Source organism: Trypanosoma brucei, chromosome 11 (assembly GCF_000210295.1).
Source record: "Trypanosoma brucei gambiense DAL972 chromosome 11, complete sequence".
Taxonomy (NCBI): Eukaryota; Euglenozoa; class Kinetoplastea; order Trypanosomatida; family Trypanosomatidae; genus Trypanosoma; species Trypanosoma brucei.
This window is the reverse complement of record NC_026744.1, coordinates 515,776-536,417: the sequence shown is the minus strand read 5'-3', so window position 1 is coordinate 536,417 and position 20,642 is coordinate 515,776. Positions and strand designations below refer to the sequence as shown.

Below are 20,642 nucleotides of genomic sequence, written 5' to 3'. Positions count from 1 at the left end.
GACCCCATGCCGTATGGTCGACCGAGCGGATCGGTCAAAACAGTGTTCCACAGGTCTGCACCCCTTCAGATTATTGGTCTCACGCGAAAAAACGTGTCAGAGGTCTCTGGTACTACGTTGAAGTATTCTGCATCACTAGGGTAAGTCATGTAGTGGAACAGAGTCCCCTCATGGTGCTGAACCCTGGGACGAGACATTTACCACTGTTCCAAGGGTTGAACAGAATGAGGCCCAACGTTGGTCCCTGCGGTGGTCCCAGTATTAGCGGTAGCCTCCGGAAGTGTGCACACTCTGGCTCACACCACTCTGCTTGGAGAATTGCTAATCCATCGAGTGACTATGAGTCCACGGGGAGTCTTTCCGATGCGTGGATGGCGCGGCTTTGATTCACTGATACAAGTGCTCGGGGACGGTGCGTGAATACAGCAGCGGCGCCTGGTGATATTTCTAGAGAAACTCAGGTCCGAAAAAGTTGCGCTATGCTGCCTACTGTTCGAGGCGTTCGTGTTAACTCAGCTTGTTACGCCCATGACGGTTGGTCCACGGTACCACAGAACCTACTGGCGACCATCCGTTCCGATAACTTTGAAAATGGTGAAATGTCGATATCCAGTTTGTTTCCACCGGTAACGTTGTGATGGAGCTCTGCTTTCAGTAGCGCAGTGTTTTTCTGCATTACAGGGTTCAATTGAACGGGTTAAATACATATTACTTCTCGCTGCAGTTCGTATATTTCAGCTACTCGAGTACGTGCTGCCCTGACAAACCTCCGATTCACCAAGCAGCGCCCATATTGTAGCCTTTCCGTTGGGCCCATAAAACGCCCCGAGTAAGCAACCCTTGACCTCCAGTACTTTCATCTTCCATGCGTCGCGCTGTTTCGTTGGCATTGTTTGTTACCTTCCGGCCGCAGCTCGTCCTTGTCGCCCCTCGGCCCGCGGAAGCCCGAGAGTAACGAGCGCTGGGGGTTGACGCCGCTTAGTGGGTTGCGAGCAGTTGTCGCAGCGTTGAAAACGCTCTTCTGCCACGACCAGTTTCGATACACTATTGTTCTGTTTACCGAGGTTTGTTTTGTTGTCCCGAGTGGCTACCCTGTGCTGGCACCGCCGGGGCGACCATCCTTCTTTCCCCCCTGGGTCCTTCGGTGGTGCCAGCCGGGCATAAGAAATGTTTCTCGTCTCTCGTCAGGGGCGACCTCTCGACTCCCGGGGGGAGGGGGGGGGGGGTGTTCTTTTTTTTTTCCACCCTATCCGGCACCACGCACGACTGGGTATGTGTTGCCATTCGCGTTTCCCACCTTCCTTAGAAAACTTTCGGATTGTCTCTTTGCTGATACGCGCGGCCAACCTGATTTTTTCCCGTGAGAATGATGATCTTCATTATGTCAATAGAGCTGTCCTCACTTCTGCGGCGCCAGCGGTGGTATCAAGCGCTTTCAAAGTGTTGTGGTTGCTGGGCTCGCGGATGGGGCCCAGTTCGATACCTCGCCGACCCTTTGGTTGATACCATTTGGCGTGGACGACATTGGATGTGGGTACGCCGAACGGGATTGCGTAAGTTGTTGGCCATTCTAGGAACTGGACGTCAGTACGCGTCGCTCAGAGTCTCCGGCCCTCCTCTTCCCATGTTGAGGTGTGTTGGGAAAAGGAGACTGGTGTCATGGCATGGTGAACACCCGGTGCAAGCACGAGAGAGGCCGCCACTCTTCCCAATGTGTGTAGGGCTGTTAGCCCCTCACGTGCCCTCGCACCGTTGCGGATGTGAGAGGACGGCCCGAATTGCCTCTCGGGTCGGACGTGTCGGCTACATGGTATTTAAATATATTAAGAGAAGGCTTTCTGGGGAGAGGTGTGTCTTACCTTGTCTGAGTGTCTCCTCCAGGGCAAGGCTCCTCGGTGGAGATGGGGAGGGCTTCCCATGTTCCGCACCACCTCGCGAATGGTGTTGTCCGGCTCGGGTCGATGCTGTCGCTGCCCATCTGGAAAGTCGACGCCCCCCGCTTGTCGTGACACTTTGGTGCCGTCACCCATATAGCCCGCGGTGTTTCTCTCTCCCAGAAGCTCGTTGGTGCGCTGCGCTTTAAAGCGGGCCGCTGATGGTTGGCCCGGTAATGTAGTTTCATTCTTCCGACAAGGGTGCTGATGCTTAGTGTCTCTTCCACCCTGACGATGTTGGGCCTTTTGGTGCTGTGCCGCTCCGTTGCGGTCGCAGGGGATTGATGTTTTATTTTCTGTCTCTCTCACCTGCTAGCTTTGTGGCGCCTGGAGCCACTTGCGAATCCTTGCAGGTACTGCATTCACTGGCGGCGTTCTTGTTTGGGTGACACTTCATCAACGTCACCTCTGATGCCATTATTTTCCCGTAAAAACGCAAAATTTAGACATATATATTGTTATTATGTTTTGTGAATCACCAGGTTTTGTTGTTTTTTGTTTAAACGTTGTTGAGCCAGGGTACTGGGCTGCCTATCTTGATGTTTGCTCATCGCTCTTTTCTAGCTCCTTCGACATGTAACGTACTTTATTACTGTGAAAGTGTGCCTTTTCTCTCTTTTAAGTATTATTACACCCGCTTCAAGAGAAGTTTCCGTCTCTGGATCATCCTTGAAATAATACTATTGTTAGAAACTTAAAAAAAGCAATCGTTTAATTGAGTGCTAAATAGTATCGTGCAGTTGCATGGACCACTACCTTAAATATTCAGAGATCGACAATCAGAGGGACTCAAAATACTTGAAGCTGTTGTATTTTCTATTTGCAAAAGTTAATTAAATTCCTGTGCAATCTAATCTTTATTTTGCCCCTCGCTTTTGTTTTGACATTGAACCAAAAGTACCTCAAAGAAACTTTTCTCCTTAACCAAGTTGTCGGGTTACGAATTGCTATATTGAGTGTTTTTACACCCGGTCAATTCAACATATTCACTGTAGGATTTGCTGCCACCCATCAGGTAGGGGGATATTGCACGTAGGCGCAACAGGTGGAAACGGCGTCGATGCTAGTGGGAGATAAAGCTCTGAATACTTGGTGCTCAACTGCCTCCGTTGTCCTTGCCCCCCTTTTTAAAAATACTGCTCCGAGTTTTTTTCACAGCGACCAATTAGCTTCGTCTTACGTTCCTTACTACTTTTTTTTTTGGTTGTGAGAGGTGAGTTGATTTGTTGATGGAATCTATTATTTTTATTGTTATTAATATTTCTTTTATCGTGCTTAACGTATGAAAACAACAACCAGCTTTAATATGAATACGCATCTTTATTATTGGGTACATCATTAGTTTAGGTATGAGGTATAATTGGCGTTGGACCATTTGAAATATAGATGTGAACGAAGAACTGGCCAATGCAATGGGAGGCTCCACTACGCAGTGTATTTTCCCCCTGTTTTTCTCATTGTTGACGGTTGTCTGGTGTTTTCGGTGATTTGTTTTGGAGATCATACTGACAATTGAGGAATATACGACCGTTTTCTCTGTTCACTAATTACTCCTTTGCAGTTTCCAATATCTGGTCTTCTGTGGACGTACGGTTTGTCTTAATGGACTTGAAGGAGAAGGACTCCTCTACTAGGCATGCATAAGTATTAGAGAATCGGGATGGAGTTGTTCAAACCGTTTTTCCGCGGTAACAGAAGAAACCTTGATGGACGAAGGCAGTCTTTGTGGTTCAACATTTTTTCTTTGTTGAATTACCTTAATTGTACACAGGAAGGCGACTGCGTATGTGCATTTATCCTGGTAAGAATGAATGCTGTGGGATATTGCTATTGACCCATCTGGTGTTACGCGTAGTTACCTAATGTCTTTTATTTTTGGTATTCTCTTGCCCCTTACCTCTGGAGGGTGGTTGGTGGGCGGTTAATCCCCCCCTTTTTGAGGAAGGGATATGATTTTTGCTTGTAGTTTTGATGGGTAGTCTGAAACGTCCGCCAGATGTAAAATAAATAGGCGATCTCCTTTGTACAAATTTACCTCCTTTTCTTATTTTAGGGAAGGAGTTGGTCTCGTAATGTGAGGCCGTTTTGCCATGTCCAAGGAACAGGTTGATACTCTCCCCGCCTCAAATTTGTATTTGCTATTGTTTCTGTCACTGAGCTGTGTCTGTTTCGCAGTTTTCACACTTACATTATACATTTTTTGTTTTTTTTTACGAATGCTTATGGTTGTATTGTTATCGTTATGTGTGTTCAAATAAGTGACTAATGCTTCCCGGGTTTCCCTACAAGGGGAACGATATTTCTGTTGCAAATGCTATCAGTCAATTATTTTCCAGCCGACGGGAGAGGAATTTAGCGATGTTTCTGTTGCTGACGACTGGGGTGATGGTGCTTGAATTAGTATATGGAATTGCGGTTAATTCGCTGGGGCTTATCTCTGATGCCTTTCACATGATGCTCGACTCCGCTTCTATTGCCATCGGCTTGTGCGCTGCCGTTGTTGCATCCTTTCCATCTGATGAAAGGAGGTATCCGTTTGGGTATGCGAGATATGAAGTTTTGGGAGGCTTTGTAAACGCTGTTCTTCTACTATTTATTGCATGGTATGTTACCCTGGAATCAATCGAACGGATAATTAAACCGCCGGAAATTGAAGCTGGATATTTGATACAAGTTTCACTTATCGGGTTAATTGTAAATATTCTAGGAATCATTTTTTTTCATGGTATGCACGGTCACTCACATGCTCACGGTGGTTGCTCGGGCTCGGTTGATCACAATATTAGAGGGGTTTACTTGCACATACTGGCTGATCTTCTAGGGAGCATAAGCGTGATGACATCAAGTATCATAATTACACTGACGGGGGCGAGGATTTCTGACCCAATTTGTAGCATTCTGTGTTCGTTTTTCATAGCTGCATCGGCGTTTCCCCTCTTAGAGGAAACAGGTAAAGTTTTGCTGTTGTCAAATCAGCCTTATGGAGAGCTGTCGTTTTTCCGGACCCTAATTTCCGAGATATGCAGTGTTGTTGGTGTCAAAAGAGTTCTCTGTCTTTGTGCGTGGACACATTCAACTTCACCCAGGGACTCTTCACTTTGTGCAGTTAAACTTCTGAAGCACGATTCGGTTGATCAGAGCTCCGTGCGCGGCCTCGTTAAGGGATCCATAAGAAGCTTCATTACCTCCGCAACTGGGGTACGGAATACCGGAATTATTGTTCATGTAGAATAATTGGCTCTGCAAAATCTACCGGGACAGTTAGATTGATAGAAGCTAATAAATCTAGTTGAGGTGGATCATTTTGGTCCTACAGTCGGTTGTATTTGCTCATGAACAACTGTGTGAAATAGAACACGAATGAGTGTCTCGACATATTTAAGTGTCAACATCATCTGGCTAAAACTATTTACCGAGGGGTTGCGTTTTGAGTGTATTTGCCACTCTGCAAACGAGAGATTATTTTGTCAAGTGGTGACCATTCTTTGTCTTTTATTCTCTCTGTGAAAATGAAGTTGAAGGACCGCAATGCTAGTGGCGGTCCGAAACGATTGTTGCAACTATGCTGGTTGACAGGGGAACATGCCACTGGGTGCGGTGCTTGTAGCATATTGGACTAAGTGGTTATGTAAATCATCTCCTTTTTTCGTGGAAGGGTCTTCGCCACCGTATTGGAAAACGGGGGACACATCCTTGTGCATTTGAAGTCACACTAAACATTCATGCTTCGATCCACTATATGTAGAATAGTTGATACAAGAGAAAACAATAATGCTTTTCGCTAACCAAGCTCAGCAGGTGCTCCGTGACGGAGCTTCAGAGGAGAAGGGTGAGCGTGCCCGCCTCATGAATATTATGGGTGCCGTATCGGTTGCCGATATTGTGAAAACGACCCTTGGACCAAAGGGAATGGACAAGATTCTTCAAGGCATGGATCGGTCTCAGGGAGTACGTGTGACCAATGACGGTGCTACTATACTCAAGTCCCTCTTCATGGATAACCCAGCAGGAAAAATTCTCATTGACATGAGTAAGACCCAGGATGACGAAGTTGGTGATGGAACCACGAGTGTGACCGTTCTCGCCGGTGAGCTTCTTCGAAACGCTGAGAAACTGCTAGACCAATCGATTCACCCTCAAACGATCATCGAAGGATACCGCCTAGCTACGCAAGTTGCACGTGAGGCACTGGTTGCCTCCGCTGAAGACCACGGTAGTGACGAGAAGTTGTTCTATGACGACTTGATCAGGATTGCCAAAACGACTCTGAGTTCTAAAATTATTACTGTGGAAAAGGAGCACTTCGCCAAGCTTTGTGTAGACGCTGTTCTTCGTTTAAAGGGAAGTGGTAACCTTGAAATGATTAATATAATGAAAAAATTGGGGGGAACCCTCCGTGACAGCTACCTCGAACCTGGTTTCTTACTCGATAAAAAAATTGGTGTCGGCCAACCGCGTTTCCTAGAGGACGCTAAGATTCTGGTAGCGAACACTCCTATGGACACCGACAAAATCAAGATTTTTGGAGCCAAAGTTCGAGTGGAAAGTGTGTCGCAGTTGGCGGAAGTTGAAGCTTCAGAGAAGGAAAAGATGAAAAACAAGTGTATGAAGATAATAAAGCACAATATCAACTGCTTCATTAACCGCCAACTTATCTACAATTATCCCGAAGAAATCTTTGCCCAGCACGGAATTATGGCAATTGAACACGCTGATTTTGAGGGGATTGAACGACTTGCCAAGGCACTGGGTGCCGACGTGCTTTCACAGTTTGACGAGTCTCAGAATGTCAAGTATGGCTTTGCAAAGAGGATTGACGAAATTATGATCGGTGAGAGCACCGTTATACGGTTCTCTGGTCTCCCCAAGGGCGAAGCATGTACGATTGTGGTTCGCGGAATGTCGCAGCACATTTTAGATGAAGCTGAGCGTTCCATCCACGATGCACTCTGTGTTATTTCACAAACCATCGGTGAAACGAGGACGGTGCTGGGCGCTGGGTGCTCTGAATTTGTCATGGCGCGCGCTGTTGAGGAAAGGGCCAAAACAACACCAGGAAAGAAGCAGCTCGCGATGATTGCCTTTGCTAACGCACTCCGGATGATCCCATCCATCATCGCCGATAATGCGGGGCTCGACAGTAATGATCTGATCACTCGCTTGCAGGCGGAGCACTATCAAGGTCGTAATACATTTGGGATCGATGTTGTAAAGGGCGATGTTGCTGATGTCAAGGCCCTTGGGATCACTGAGTCGTTCAAGGTTAAAAGTTCTGTCTTGGGCTACGCTGCTGAGGCTGCTGAAATGATACTTCGCGTTGATGACATCCTTCGGGCTGTGCCACGCAAACGGACTCAATGAAGCAAATGAGCAGTGTTGCCAAATGAAAAAGATTTTATTTATTAATCGTTACTAGCATTTGTCGGCGAAGCATTCATAGGTAGAAGACGGGGGGTCAAAGGTATGCGAATGCGAAATGTGTGTTGGAGACCGCGGGAGGACTCACAAACCCATCGCGTTTTACCGTGAAAAGTGGAGCTGTACATTTCCGTCCCGTCATTTTGAGAACGTAACTTTAACACATAATTATAGATGGGGGAAGCTTAATGGTAGGAGAGATATTGAAACTTAAGTGTGAGGGAAGCCAATATAAGAGAGGGAAACAGAACCAGCGGAGTCGATTTTTTGTTGTTAAAAGGTTTTTTCTTTACACGTTTAGTGAAAATATTTGTTTCTCACGTCTTTTCAACAACGGCTACAACAGCACTGCGTGTTTTTGTAGGGTGTCGTCAGTTTCTTCCTTTCTTACCTCCGAGTAAAGGGGAAAACAATTTCTGTCTCACTAAAGGCTTATTCTCACACAAGATACTATTACCCAGAGGGGACAGTGTAGTTGTCTATCACTTGCAACAGGAAAAAAAAAAAACAGTGCTCGTAAGTATCCTGGAATAGGAAGGAAAATGAACAACAGACATTCGGGATCCGAAAAAACACCAGCAACACAGAAAAAAGACTCGTTGGCACCTTCAGCCACCAATGCCGATATAACCAAGGTGAAAATCTGCTCTGGGCACACGAGGCCAATATGTCATATTAACTATAGCAACATCATCGACGGGACCTTCTGGCTTGTGACGTCATGTCACGACGCTAAGCCTATGTTGCGTAACGGAGAAACTGGAGATTGGGTTGGGACATTCGAAGGGCACAAGGGTGCCGTGTACTGTTCGGTATTCAATGAGGACGCCACAAGATTGGTTACCGGAAGCGGTGATTATTCCTCGATGGTGTGGAATGCCGTGACCGGGGATAAGCTACATACATGGAGCCATCCAAAGTATATTAAGTCCTGCGATTGGTGTGGCAACAAAATCGCAACGGGGTGCGTTGATGGCTTGGTCCGCATTTTTGACGCTCAAGCCTACGATGCCAATCCTGTTTGTTTCGACAGCACCGAGAAGGTTAATCAAGTGAAGGCGACGTACTTCATTGATCACACAACAATGGTTACAGCATGCGAAAATACTATTATGAAGTGGGATCTTCGGGATACTTCGTTGCCATACTTAAGGAAAGAGATTCCCGGCCTCAATTTCCTCGAGTACACCCATTCCAACAGCATTGTGGCGGCCCATGAGAAGAGCATATCTTTCATAGACACTACGTCGCTAGAAATCAAGAGCTCCTTTACAACGAGTGACGATATCGAATGCGCATCGCTTTCTCCCAACGGGCAAAACGTGGCTGCGGGATCAAAGCTAAAGGCAAAAGAGTTCACTGTTGACGGGACTGAGTTGGAGTCCCACAGGGGTCACCATGGTCCTATTTTTCATATACGCTGGGCACCAGACGGTAAATCATTTACCTCCGGCGCAGAAGATGGTATGGCTCGTATTTGGCCGTCTCACGACATAATCGAGACATACGATAACGAGAACTAAACAAAGCAACAGTCAGAGGACACTTTTGGTAACTTTCCGTCGACCACAAATTTAGGCACCTCACCTGATTGTCCCCGAAGATCACTACCAAAAAAAATTTTAAAACCCAAATGCTGTAATGAAGGAAAAAAAAATAGAGAAGGAGATATATGTGTATAAACAACACTCCATTACCCTAATTAAATTAATTCAAACTATTTTCTCAACCAAAACATTTCATAGGAAAGTAGAAAGGAAAATAAAATATGGCGAAGACAACTGCTGTCCCCAAGAAAGCCGTGGCCAAAAAGGTTGCAGCCAAAAAGGCCGCTCCAAAGAAGGCTGTCGCTAAGAAGCTGCTCCCAAAAAGGCTGTCGCCAAGAAGGTTGTCGCCAAAAAGGCTGTCGCCAAGAAGGTTGTCGCCAAAAAGGTTGCCCCCAAGAAGGTTGTCGCCAAAAAGGTTGCCCCCAAGAAGGTTGCCGGCAAGAAGGCCGCCGCTAAGAAGGCGTGAGCGCATCCGCTGCTGCCCGCTATTAGACACGCTATGAGGGTTACCTGAGTGTGGGAGAGAGCTGTCACACGTTTCAGGACGTCCTCGTGCGTCCCTCCAGGACGGAGTTAGATTTTTCCTATCTTACTTGTTTAGTTCCCTTCTACCGTTTGTATTGGATATGTTTCGTTTGTGGGTTGCGTCTTATGTACCGCCATGCGGTGTTGGTGTCGTAGCGTTACAAAGAGCATATCATCCTGATGTGTGGCTATTTTAACTGCCTGTGTATGGTTGTGTTCCAATAGTATTACTGTATGTCTTTTTCCTTTTCGCTTATTTCCTCCAAACTCATTGTATTCTCATGTTCTTTCACATTCATTTTATTTTGCTTTCATTTTTCTCTTTCTCTCTGTGGAAGAAGTCGCAATCTTATCAACACTCGGAAGTATGGCGAAGGCATCTGCTGCTCCCAAGAAAGCTGTGGCTAAGAAGGCAGCCCCCAAAAAGGCTGTCGCTAAGAAGGCTGCTCCAAAGAAGGCTGTCGCTAAGAAGGCAGCCCCCAAAAAGGCTGTCGCTAAGAAGGCTGCTCCCAAAAAGGCTGTCGCTAAGAAGGCTGCTCCCAAAAAGGCTGCCCCCAAGAAGGTTGCCCCCAAGAAGGTTGCCGGCAAGAAGGCCGCCGCTAAGAAGGCGTGAGCGCATCCGCTGCTGCCCGCTATTAGACACGCTATGAGGTTTACCTGAGTGTGGGAGAGAGCTGTCACACGTTTCAGGACGTCCTCGTGCGTCCCTCCAGGACGGAGTTAGATTTTTCTTATCTTACTTTTTTATTTCTTTTTCACTGATTTTATTGGATATGTTTCGTTTGAGGGTTGCGTCTTATGTACCGCCATGCGGTGTTGGTGTCGTAGCGTTACAAAGAGCATATCATCCTGATGTGTGGCTATTTTAACTGCCTGTGTATGGTTGTGTTCCAATAGTATTACTGTATGTCTTTTTCCTTTTCGCTTATTTCCTCCAAACTCATTGTATTCTCATGTTCTTTCACATTCATTTTATTTTGCTTTCATTTTTCTCTTTCTCTCTGTGGAAGAAGTCGCAATCTTATCAACACTCGGAAGTATGGCGAAGGCATCTGCTGCTCCCAAAAAAGCTGTGGCTAAGAAGGCAGCCCCCAAAAAGGCTGTCGCTAAGAAGGCTGCTCCAAAGAAGGCTGTCGCTAAGAAGGCAGCCCCCAAAAAGGCTGTCGCTAAGAAGGCTGCTCCCAAAAAGGCTGTTGCCAAGAAGGTTGCCGCCACGAAACCTTTAGCCAAGAAGGTTGCCGGCAAGAAGGTTGTCGCCAAAAAGGTTGCCCCCAAGAAGGTTGCCGGCAAGAAGGCCGCCGCTAAGAAGGCGTGAGCGCATCCGCTGCTGCCCGCTATTATTAGACACGCTATGAGGTTTACCTGAGTGTGGGAGAGAGCTGTCACACGTTTCAGAAGGTACTTGCGCGCCCGTCAAGGACGGAGTTAGATTTTTCCTATCTTACTTGTTTAGTTCCCTTCTACCGTTTGTATTGGATATGTTTCGTTTGTGGGTTGCGTCTTATGTACCGCCATGCGGTGTTGGTGTCGTAGCGTTGCAGAGAGCATATCGTCCTGATGTGTGGCTATTTTAACTGCCCGTGTATGGTTGTGGTCCAATAGTATTACTGTAGGTTCTTTCTGTTTCTGATCTAGTTTTGTGTAATACCCATTTTCTTCTTTTTTTTCTTGTCAAGGGATAGTAATATGTGTTGTGTTATGAGGTTATGCTTCGATGCCTGACATCTTTCACTTTCTTTGTGCCGGGGCAAGGTATCAGTAGCGCGGTGTTTTTTGTTACTGTGTAACGTTTTTGAGTGGACTGGTGACTTCACTGCGGTGGATAGCTGTCTCGTGGATTGTATCATCGCGGTAGTTCATTTGCGATAGACTCTTCGTGCTGGTCGAATTTGGAGTAGTGTTTAATTGTGTCTTTTCGATATAATTATTTAAGATTGGGATCTGTAGTTTAGGAAAATTTATTTGCTACTTATTGTCGCTTGCAGATACGATGAATGAGCGCACGTAGCTCTTATTTTTGGGCGTCCTGTGTTGTATGAACTAATTATTGCACTATGAAGGGAGCGTGTTTTGTGTCTTTGCATTTGTTGCGGCATCGGTGCGTTGTCACTGTTTTCTGTTTTTTATTTAGATGTTATTTCCTTTCGTTGTCGCACCATGGAGCATTCGAATTATTTTCGGTTCTTTTATTGCGTTCGGAAAAGTAGGAAGCGCTGACTGTTGATGTGCCTTGGTTTTTGTGTGTTAGCGCGTATGCACATGAATCTGGGACGTATCTCTGTGGGGAAGTGGGCGTTTGCAGGTACTCTGAATCTCATAGTTGACTGGTGTGAGTGATGTCCGCATGCGATTATTACTAATCTTTCTGTGCGTTACCGGGCGAGCTGCTGAGGGTAATGGGGTGAGGCGGCTTGGTCGGTTGTGGTGAAGAGCGAGAAATGAACTTCAGGGCGCCAAAACATTCTTGGCGATTTGCCAGATGTGGAAGTGTGGTTCATCTTTTCGGCAATAGCTTTGGTACATTGGGCGGCCAAAATCCGTTAGTTGCCGCCTCTCCTAGGGTTCGCGGTGGAGTGGATGCCGTTTCGATCGTTGACATTAGCAAGAACTTAAACATTAACATATTGTAAAACTGTTTTTCGTTTTGAGCATATCTCGCACTTCCCCCCCCCCCGATCATCAAATTTGTGGTGTGGCTTTATGTAGGTTCGCGCAGCCGTGTATCGCTGTCGGGGAAGAGCTGAATGGGCGCTGCGCGGAGTAAACCCGCTCGCGAGGCCCCGGTAAGGTATGTGGCTAAGCAGCTTCCTCGTGTCGACTCCACACCGGTTGAGCGACAGTTTCAGAAACCGGAATTTACGGCGAAGGGTATCAACAAACGCCTTGATTATGTCAACACTGAACCTCTGATGTACGTTGAGACGTCAAAGGACGCCAGCAGCACGGAGCTCACTGACCACACCGCTCCCCGGTGGTACCTCAACACGTACATGGAGATGGTGGACAATCAGCGGACTGATCAGGTCATCATCACAGGTAATCTTCCCCTCTCGTGGGAGCGTGATAAGTTTGAACCATATGCTCTTGTGCGTGGTCGTATTGACGATGAGGATCTCAAGTGGGTACTGGCCCCAGAGCAGCGGAGCAAAGGCGTTGACGCACTCGTGGAGTTCACGAAGCTGGAAAAGAGCACGCTACAGGACGTGCTTGACACCGTGGAGTTGCCACGCACACAATATCGTAACTACAAGGGTAAACTTCATAAGTCCATTGATGATGCGAACACGCATCTCGCTGCAAGAAAACAGCAGATTGAAAAGGCGCGTGAAACGGAAATTTTACGCAAGATTGGCTATAGCGAGGAGGAGATTATGAAAGAGGAGCAGTATCTCACCAACAGGACACGAGGGGTAAAGACGTTGGATGAGTTGGGTGCCAGCCTGCGTGAGAGAAAGCGAAAGGAGCGTGCAGCAACTGTCAACGAGATGGAGGACTTGCTGGAAGAGCGTCGTGTGCAGCAGTTGGAGGCTGGTGAAGCAGTGTTCACTGACGAGGAACTCGTTGAGAGGCCAGAAGAGCTATGTCTCAAACCGAAACCCTATGGTACGAGGAAGCAGGTATATCGTCACATATACGCAGCAGACATCGGGAAAGATGGGGTCAATCAGGTTAAATTCCAATGGTGGCTCGATCGGACGCGACGGATAAAGCGTGCCGTGGACACTATTCATGGTGTTCCTGTGTACAACGAACGGCTTTCGGCCAACGAAGAGCAAACGCGAAAGCAAATGCGCGAGGCCGCAGAGTTTAACTTCTCTCTTTCTCGAGCGCAAGGCGCTAAAGGTTTTACAGATCCGCGAGGTCATTATGAGCAATTCACATCGGTTCTTCGTGACAACAAGGGACTGAACGACGATAGTCGTGTTGAGGTGCATGAGGACGGCGTACTCGAGAACGATATTTATAGGTTTCCCCATACAGCGGGCCACGGCCCCAAACCCCCACCCAAGAGATTTTCTGACAAGGGGGAGGGTACCGAACGGGTCTGTGTTGATATCCACAAGTTGCACGATGACGACGACGCGCGGGAATCCCTTAAGCGGGGAGTGAGCGCAGCCAGGGAGGTTTTTAGGCAGCATGTCACTGGGGTGGTCAAGCCTGAGGAATCGGGAGAGAGAGCGACACATAAGCAACCTCCGCCATCGTGTGAGGATCCACCTAAATCAGGCTAGCACGGGCTAGTTAGTGAGTACATGTGTGTCTGCGTAAACCCCGTATTGAATTAGTTACCATTTTTGACTTCCCTCGCTTGTTTTCCTTTGATGCGATCGAGTTGCTTTGCCCTTATGGGCGTAAGGGTGTACAGCCATGTGTGTCTTGGCATGGCTGTTGATAAGTTGAGGGAAAAGCTCCTTTTTGTTGTTTGGCAGTATTCTTCTCACCATTGTGTCTGCAGGAGCGTTACAGGTGTTTTTTCACTGCATTCGAACATTGCATGCGCCACTGCGCGCTTCAGCTATGGTTCAAATGGAGAAGGTAGTAATTAGCACGTTTTAAGGCGATATCCACGGCCATTCCCATTTTCCTGGTTGCTATCCGAAGAAAATTGAACTCGGACACAATGAAAAGTTGCACACACGTATGTTTATATTTTTCTTTCTTGACAAATGCTTGGTGGAAAAATAGGGAATAAAATATTATACGTACAATTTTACACAACAACACAAACGGTTCACGGAGTCTAACAGAAGAGGAACAAAAAAGAAAAAAAACTGCGAAGGGACAAGATTATAAAGGGAAAGAAACTGTAATTAAAGTGCTTAGGGAAAGTAACAATAAGGCTAAGGTTAACAAAAGGAGATGGAAACAGCAGAGTTAGCAAGAGCGTTTGTCAGTGTGGAAGAGGAATGCCGGAGGTTGCGCTCTGAAGTTGCAATCCTCGAGAGGGCCAGGCGCTATCAGAACGAGGAGCTTTCGTCTTTAACTCTTTCATCCGAGCAGGGAAAGATTTTGTCGAAGAATTTTAAGGGACGCACGATTTTCATCCCTATCGAGGCTGTCGGTGAAGTGAATAACAAAGCGGGGGAACTTCACTTGTTGGTGAAGGAGCGCGAGCGCCTCCTACGCGAACGGAGTCACCTCGAGGCCGCCCTTCAAGATGCCACTGTGCGTACGACCCAAGCGGAAGAGGAGAACAACGAGTTCAAAAGGATCATTGGGCTAACTGGCGGCGAGACTATGGCAACCATAAGGGAGATGACGGATGCGGTTGCCCTGAAGAACAAACTGAGGCTCGATATCGTGAACGCACTACAGGACCGCGAAGTTATTCAGGAGACCCTCAAGAAGCAGAACAACTATCTCTCGAGTATGGTAAGCGAATTGTCGACAACCGATAACATAGAGAGTGATCGCGCTAATGCACTTAACCAGCTTTCTGAGAAGCAGGCAGAATTGAAGAGTATCCGTGATGAGGTGGCGGCGATGCGGCGCCTCCTGCGTCGGAAGGAGGCCTTGCTGGAGAAGGAGAAACCTGTTGATGAGTTGGCCCTCATCAAGAGCGCCGAGACGGACCGTACGGTGGCACTCTACAAGCTTGACAAGGAACGTGAGGCTGTTCGTGTCAATGATTTGTCTGTTTGCCACCGAGCAGCGCAGATCGCCAGACTGGAACGACGTATTGAGATGATAGGTGATGCAGTTGGGGGGGATGAGAGCCTGGAAGAGGAGCGTGTCGATGCAGACCTTGTCGAGCAGTTGCGCAAAGAGATCATTTCTCTCTCACGCCTCCACTTTGATGGCTCCGCGCATTTGGAGTTACTCGATTCGGACATCTCCGACCTGGACAGACGGGCTGCTGGTCTCATCCGGACGACAGCGAACGTGCGGAAGGAGATGAAGCGGATCGGAAAGGAGCACAAGAAGTATACCAACGCACAGAGGAAGGAACTGGAGGTGGAGCAGGAGGCCACAGAGCAGGAGATTAAGCAGATTGAGAAGGAAGTAGAGGCACTCCGCCAGATGAGCGCCCGCAACGGCCGCTCAAAGCTAAGCCAGTAGGGAGGGGAAAGGGTATCTGCAATCCATCTCACTTAGTATACTTTTTTTTTCTCGGTTGGGCGCTGGTTGTCCGGAAGGGAGAGAAAGTGTAGATGCCATCGTGACTTTTTTTTTTGAGGTGCTGACACCAAATACAAAAATGAAGAGGGGTGACGTTGCGTTATTAATGGTTAATAGCCGCGCAGGGTTTTTTGTGAGTGGTTGCTGCAGATAGAAGTAGAAAAAGGTTATAAAAATTTCGTGTAGCCGACTGCAGGAAATACCCTTGATGTACGTTGCCTTCCAAGCCAACACTATATTTTCCCTCCTTCCTGCTTTTTGTCGGTTCATCTACCCCCCCCCCCCCCCCCCTGATGTGGTTCAATCTTCGTTGCGCATGGGGGGGGGGGTGTCGTGCCGTGGATGTTGTGACTCAGAGGGAAGGGTTTTGATGGGTCAAAAAGTGTTTTTTTTTGTGTGGCCGCTTGTATAAGGTAATAGCAGGAAAGTAATGCGATAACGGCTCCGGAAGTACTCACGAAAATGATCACGTGGAAGAAGAAGTGGAGGTCAAGAGGGAGAAAAACTACCCCTACAGTGTCTGTTTGTGATGTATTATTAAGCAACGTTTGTTCGAATTTTCGTTTCCTCCACAGCCCCTATGAATTGCACTGCTCTGACTGTAAAGGGATGTCGGAGGTAAAATGTGATCTTAGGTGTTGAGGAATCGGAGGGGAAGGTAAGGAACCAAGTAAACAGATGCGAATATTTCATTTGTATACCTACCAAGATGAGGAAAGGGAAAGGTGTGGAGGGGAATGAGTGATGGTGGGGGAAGAGAAACGGGGCCAAGAGCACCGACCACAAAAATCTTTGACATGTACGGGACCCCCTTTTTCCTGAAGGCGAATCACAATTTTCCGTCATTTCCCCCATTTTCATTCATTTTCAATTTGTACTCAAGGACTTTTGTTATATATATTACATGAGAATTGCTTATCAGCCCCTAGTCCTCTATTTAATTGTTCTCCTATGTTTACCCGTCTCTGTCCTTGCCTCTCACTCCGCATGGACACGCCACTTTAACTTCCCTCCCACCAGTAATGTTGGAACGGAGACAATATACAATAAAGCTGCCGTTTTCCCCCTATTTTCCTGTTTCACGTCCTTCCCTATTTTTACAAGCTGACAGTTTAGGTACTACACTCCCTTGCTTCTTCAAAGATCGAGTCAGCAGAACTTGGGCTCGACGAAAAGTTCTAGATGCCTTTGGTTCTTTTAGATTACTCCACTTAGCGGTGGTGCGCTGTGGGACTGTGGGGATGGGGTCTTCTTTACTCTGAACATTGGCTGCAGGCACAATGATACCCGACTGCATGTAATGTTTTCAAACGAAGGAATGTGGCGTGGCTTCCTTAAATTCTGCTTTGCCGCTTAGATTGTGGTCGCGGAGATTTAGGCGTGGGTAGTTCCTCGCATCCCCGCTGTTATGTTACCGTTAACTTCGTTTTTGTAACCGGCGGCACATTTCCGGACTAAAATAGCACCCAATTTTATCTTTTTCTGCTCGCGCTGAAACACAGGTTCGTCTGCAGTTAACGCTACTACCCTCGTGTCAGTTGCCGTTTCCGCAAGTTTGTAATACTAATATCGATGCTTCGCCTCTGTCATCGCCTGATGCTATGCCCACGGGGTGTGGCAACCGATTTGCTGGGTGTTCTTCACATGCTTCTTTGTGGTCAGTTTGTTGTACCAAAACAGTGACGGAGGCCCGACCGGGGCAACTAATTACTCTCAAGCTATTACTCTGTAATACTGTGGGGCACGAATCGGAGTTATATTACTCTTTTCCTTGGGGCAGCACAGCTGATCATTCTTTTATTGCAGGTCTTCGTTTACACACTGGTATGTTTGTCTGCCTTTCCACTGTTTTCAACGGCGTTCCTCTTGTTCTCCCCTTTGTTGCCGTAACCTCTCTTTGCATTCGTAGCTTGGCCCAAGAACACTGACGGTAAGCACCCACTTTGTTGTTTATCGACCTGCCGATATACCTAATCGTTAGTTTCTCATTCCTCTATCGGGTTTGGTTGCCAGCACACCCCCTTTTTTCAACTGCGGAGACCGATATTGGCACTGAGCGTTCTATACCATGTATAATGCCCTGAGGTCAGCAGCTCTGGCAGCGGGGTTGGTGTTACTGTTTGCCGCCACGCCAGCATCCGCAACTAGAGAGGGTTCGTTTCAATGCGAGAATGTGTGGGATGGCCCGAGTACCAGTAATGACGTTCAGGCGTGTATACTCAATGCAGAGCGCATGCGGTCTCAGTGGAAGCTCTTTGTTTTGCCGTTTCTAAGTGCTGTACTTCTTGCAATACTGTTGGTAAGCTTCCCTCTTGTATTCATTTGCTCCATATGCTGTAACTGTTGCGGCTGTTGTGGTGCAAACTGCTGTAAACCGGAAACGAAGAAGAGCAGGAATCAGGCCCGTTGCTGTTTGTGGTTGTACATCGTGTATGCCCTACTTTGGAGTGTTATGGTTTTTTTTCTTATCGTATACGGGACTCGGACGGTGACGAAGGCTGTTCCAACGTTCGTCGACGACGCAGTCTCTGGACCCTTGTCGTACTTTAATCAAACAGCAGAAAGTGTAATGGATTACACATATGACTGGAGCTCGGGTGAGCGGAGGGAACCAGGTGACTTTACGATTGACTTCTCCGAGTTTTCCAGCATGCAGGAGAAGGTAATGGAAGGCGTGTCCGCAGTCCGTGCAACAGTCTTTGTACACTTTGACAAGGTCTCTATCGCGTCCTACGTTGTCGGAAGCCTTGGTTTCGTTATGGTACTTGTTATTCTCCCTTTTGCCATGTTCAAGTGCTGCATTCCGGGGTTTCCAATATGTATCTCGTTCGTCTATTGGATTTTTGGTCTTGCCTTCGCCGTGCTCGGACTTCTGTTGACGATTCTGGCGTACTTCGCCACCCTTACCTGCGGCGAAGTGGAGCGACACCATGGGCGGGATCCAGGGCTGATTCAGTGGTATGGCGTCCCTGTTTGTAAAGAGTTTTTTAATTTCCAACAGTTGAACAAGGGCATTATGGCCGCTGAGTTGCAGCTGTCTCAGGGTGTCTGCAAGGCAGTTCTACCGTTCTGTGACAGAGGTAAGCTTCGGGGCCCCGGCGGCGTAGTGGATCGTGCTGATCCTCACCCTGGTGAGAGAAACAGGTTGCTGCCACCCGGTGGCGAATATCCAAATGAAAAGGCCTTGGAGAACACAAGCCACAAACACGGAAATGTTCCTCCTGCAAGCGATAGGGCGGGGGGTCCACCGCATCCAACACCTGTGCGTGACCACTCGGGTCTGCCTGGAATTTCCGAGGGGCCGAATTTTCCGGATCTTCCCGCGGTCACTGTGCTGAACTGTCAAGAAGGATTTACAGACGCCTCGCAGTGTACGACGTTTGATGCGATGTCCGCATTTGTGTTGACGGTGGAAGTTAAAGGTTCCTTAAGCCCATGTGGAGAGGCCGGAAAGGCGTGTAACCTTACGGAGTGTGCCGCGCGTTGTGAAAACGATCAATTACAGGAGCTTGCGGTTCGCGCAACAAGTCAGATTGAGAGAGTGCAGAACGTAACCATCGCGTGGTCGTATGCCAGGCCGCTACTTGAGTGCAACTTCGTAATCGACAAGATTGTAGAGTCTCTAGAAGCATGCGGGGACATCACGGCAGGAACGATGGTGTTGGGTGCAGGTTTTTTCATTGGTGCAATTGTGTTTGGCCTCGGTATATATATTATGCTCCGTGGTGCCTGCGTATGGGGTGAGATACCGATGTTCACTAGGGATGCGAAAGCTTCGTAGAGTCACAGGGCGCCTCGCTTCCCTTTTCGTCAATTAATTGAGTTCTTCATTTACTTATCTATTTCTGTTTTGTCTTTCCACTAAACTGAATCGTTTATTCTCCTTACATCAGATTTATAATGGACACAATATTGTGGGATAGATGACAATGAGGAGTGGGGAATGGAGGGAAATGAGTGAAAAGAGAAACATTACAAAAATTGTACCTTTTTTTCTTTTCCCCTCAGTGTCGTTTATACATGTGACAGTATGTAAATTGGCCCTCTTCTTGTTCCTTTCGCTTTCGTTGTGACGCGCCTTAATGGGACGGGTTGTGTATCGTTTGACAATCATTTAGTTACTTTTCATCCCTCTTACTCTTTTTAGTATTTTTGTTGTGGTCCCTTCATTTAACTGATCTAGCGGAGGAGGAGGCCGTCCCCCTATTTATCTCGTGAATAAGCGTTGGGTCTTCCTCCCCACTTCTCTACCGGGTGAATCAGTACCGCTCGGTCGAACGTTATCTTAATTTTTTTTCTTTTGAACGGCACTTGTCTCCTGTATTTGTTGCATTCTGATCTTGTTAGTGTTTTTGTTGGCGTTATATTTTTCTGATCTCTCTTTCCTGACACAATTTTCCGATCGTTTTTTTTTCCGTTTTCCCACATGCGCATGAACGCGTGGGAAAGGGAGGGGGTGTGGGAGTGTATTGAGGAGATAAGTCGGTGCGAGTGTATCCAACATTAGGGATATTCTTCGTAAACCATTATGCAATATCGCACATGTTTGTATATATTTATTTATGTTTATGCGTATTTTTTTGTTTTTATTGTTCGGGTTTGGCGTTTATTTTTTAAATATTATTGGTAATTCAGCGAACAATTTAATGGGGTACGGAAGAGAAAAGGTAGAGTGTAAAGGTGGCAGTATGCCAGGACCCTTGCACGCACATATACAGTTACATATGTTCTCAACACCTCTTTTGCGCGTAGCATTTACGTTTGGTGCCGTCAAAAGTGATCGGGAGGCAAAAAAGAAAAGAAAACAAACGGTTGGTGGATTGTGGAGTTGTCCACATCTCTCATTACTGGTGAGGTGAAACATGTATGAGAGATTGCTACGGTTGTGCTCCGTGCGCTTTTTCTTCCACACCCACATAATAAATGGAAAGAAATATGTTTAATTTGGTGGAGGCCGTCGAACAATTGAAAGACGGATTTTCTTGTTGCGATGAGCAGCAGGGGTTAGGAGAGGGGTAGCGAGTGACGCGGATAAGTAGGATCCAAAATAAATGCAGCCAACGACCACTTGTGCTTCGTCAAGGGCACTGATGTTTGC

At 47.2% G+C, this 20,642-nt stretch overlaps 10 protein-coding genes across 10 annotated transcripts; 7 read left to right on the top strand and 3 right to left on the bottom strand.

Annotated features, from left to right (window-relative positions):
- Positions 1 to 1,366: 1,366 nt before the first annotated feature.
- Positions 1,367 to 2,083, top strand: TbgDal_XI2060 (T. brucei spp.-specific protein; the record flags this gene model as incomplete). Its single annotated transcript, XM_011781051.1, has 1 exon — positions 1,367 to 2,083. The coding sequence occupies one exon, from the start codon at positions 1,367 to 1,369 to the stop codon at positions 2,081 to 2,083; it is 717 nt and encodes a 238-aa protein (XP_011779353.1).
- Positions 2,084 to 3,099: 1,016 nt separating this feature from the next.
- On the bottom strand, positions 3,100 to 3,438 carry TbgDal_XI2050 (hypothetical protein, unlikely; the record flags this gene model as incomplete). The annotated part of the gene is made up of 1 exon (XM_011781050.1): positions 3,100 to 3,438. One exon carries the CDS (start codon positions 3,436 to 3,438, stop codon positions 3,100 to 3,102), a length of 339 nt encoding a protein of 112 aa, XP_011779352.1.
- Positions 3,439 to 4,199: 761 nt separating this feature from the next.
- On the top strand, positions 4,200 to 5,168 carry TbgDal_XI2040 (cation transporter protein, putative; the record flags this gene model as incomplete). Its single annotated transcript, XM_011781049.1, has 1 exon — positions 4,200 to 5,168. One exon carries the CDS (start codon positions 4,200 to 4,202, stop codon positions 5,166 to 5,168), a length of 969 nt encoding a protein of 322 aa, XP_011779351.1.
- A 537-nt stretch (positions 5,169 to 5,705) lies between these two features.
- On the top strand, positions 5,706 to 7,295 carry TbgDal_XI2030 (T-complex protein 1, beta subunit, putative; the record flags this gene model as incomplete). Its single annotated transcript, XM_011781048.1, has 1 exon — positions 5,706 to 7,295. The coding sequence occupies one exon, from the start codon at positions 5,706 to 5,708 to the stop codon at positions 7,293 to 7,295; it is 1,590 nt and encodes a 529-aa protein (XP_011779350.1).
- A 599-nt stretch (positions 7,296 to 7,894) lies between these two features.
- TbgDal_XI2020 (hypothetical protein, conserved) lies at positions 7,895 to 8,875 on the top strand (the record flags this gene model as incomplete). The annotated part of the gene is made up of 1 exon (XM_011781047.1): positions 7,895 to 8,875. The coding sequence occupies one exon, from the start codon at positions 7,895 to 7,897 to the stop codon at positions 8,873 to 8,875; it is 981 nt and encodes a 326-aa protein (XP_011779349.1).
- Positions 8,876 to 9,077: 202 nt separating this feature from the next.
- TbgDal_XI2010 (hypothetical protein, unlikely) lies at positions 9,078 to 9,371 on the bottom strand (the record flags this gene model as incomplete). The annotated part of the gene is made up of 1 exon (XM_011781046.1): positions 9,078 to 9,371. The coding sequence occupies one exon, from the start codon at positions 9,369 to 9,371 to the stop codon at positions 9,078 to 9,080; it is 294 nt and encodes a 97-aa protein (XP_011779348.1).
- Positions 9,372 to 9,776: 405 nt separating this feature from the next.
- On the bottom strand, positions 9,777 to 10,043 carry TbgDal_XI2000 (hypothetical protein, unlikely; the record flags this gene model as incomplete). Its single annotated transcript, XM_011781045.1, has 1 exon — positions 9,777 to 10,043. The coding sequence occupies one exon, from the start codon at positions 10,041 to 10,043 to the stop codon at positions 9,777 to 9,779; it is 267 nt and encodes an 88-aa protein (XP_011779347.1).
- Positions 10,044 to 12,168: 2,125 nt separating this feature from the next.
- TbgDal_XI1990 (hypothetical protein, conserved) lies at positions 12,169 to 13,656 on the top strand (the record flags this gene model as incomplete). Its single annotated transcript, XM_011781044.1, has 1 exon — positions 12,169 to 13,656. One exon carries the CDS (start codon positions 12,169 to 12,171, stop codon positions 13,654 to 13,656), a length of 1,488 nt encoding a protein of 495 aa, XP_011779346.1.
- Positions 13,657 to 14,284: 628 nt separating this feature from the next.
- TbgDal_XI1980 (hypothetical protein, conserved) lies at positions 14,285 to 15,484 on the top strand (the record flags this gene model as incomplete). Its single annotated transcript, XM_011781043.1, has 1 exon — positions 14,285 to 15,484. One exon carries the CDS (start codon positions 14,285 to 14,287, stop codon positions 15,482 to 15,484), a length of 1,200 nt encoding a protein of 399 aa, XP_011779345.1.
- A 2,128-nt stretch (positions 15,485 to 17,612) lies between these two features.
- Positions 17,613 to 19,325, top strand: TbgDal_XI1970 (hypothetical protein, conserved; the record flags this gene model as incomplete). The annotated part of the gene is made up of 1 exon (XM_011781042.1): positions 17,613 to 19,325. One exon carries the CDS (start codon positions 17,613 to 17,615, stop codon positions 19,323 to 19,325), a length of 1,713 nt encoding a protein of 570 aa, XP_011779344.1.
- Positions 19,326 to 20,642: the final 1,317 nt, after the last annotated feature.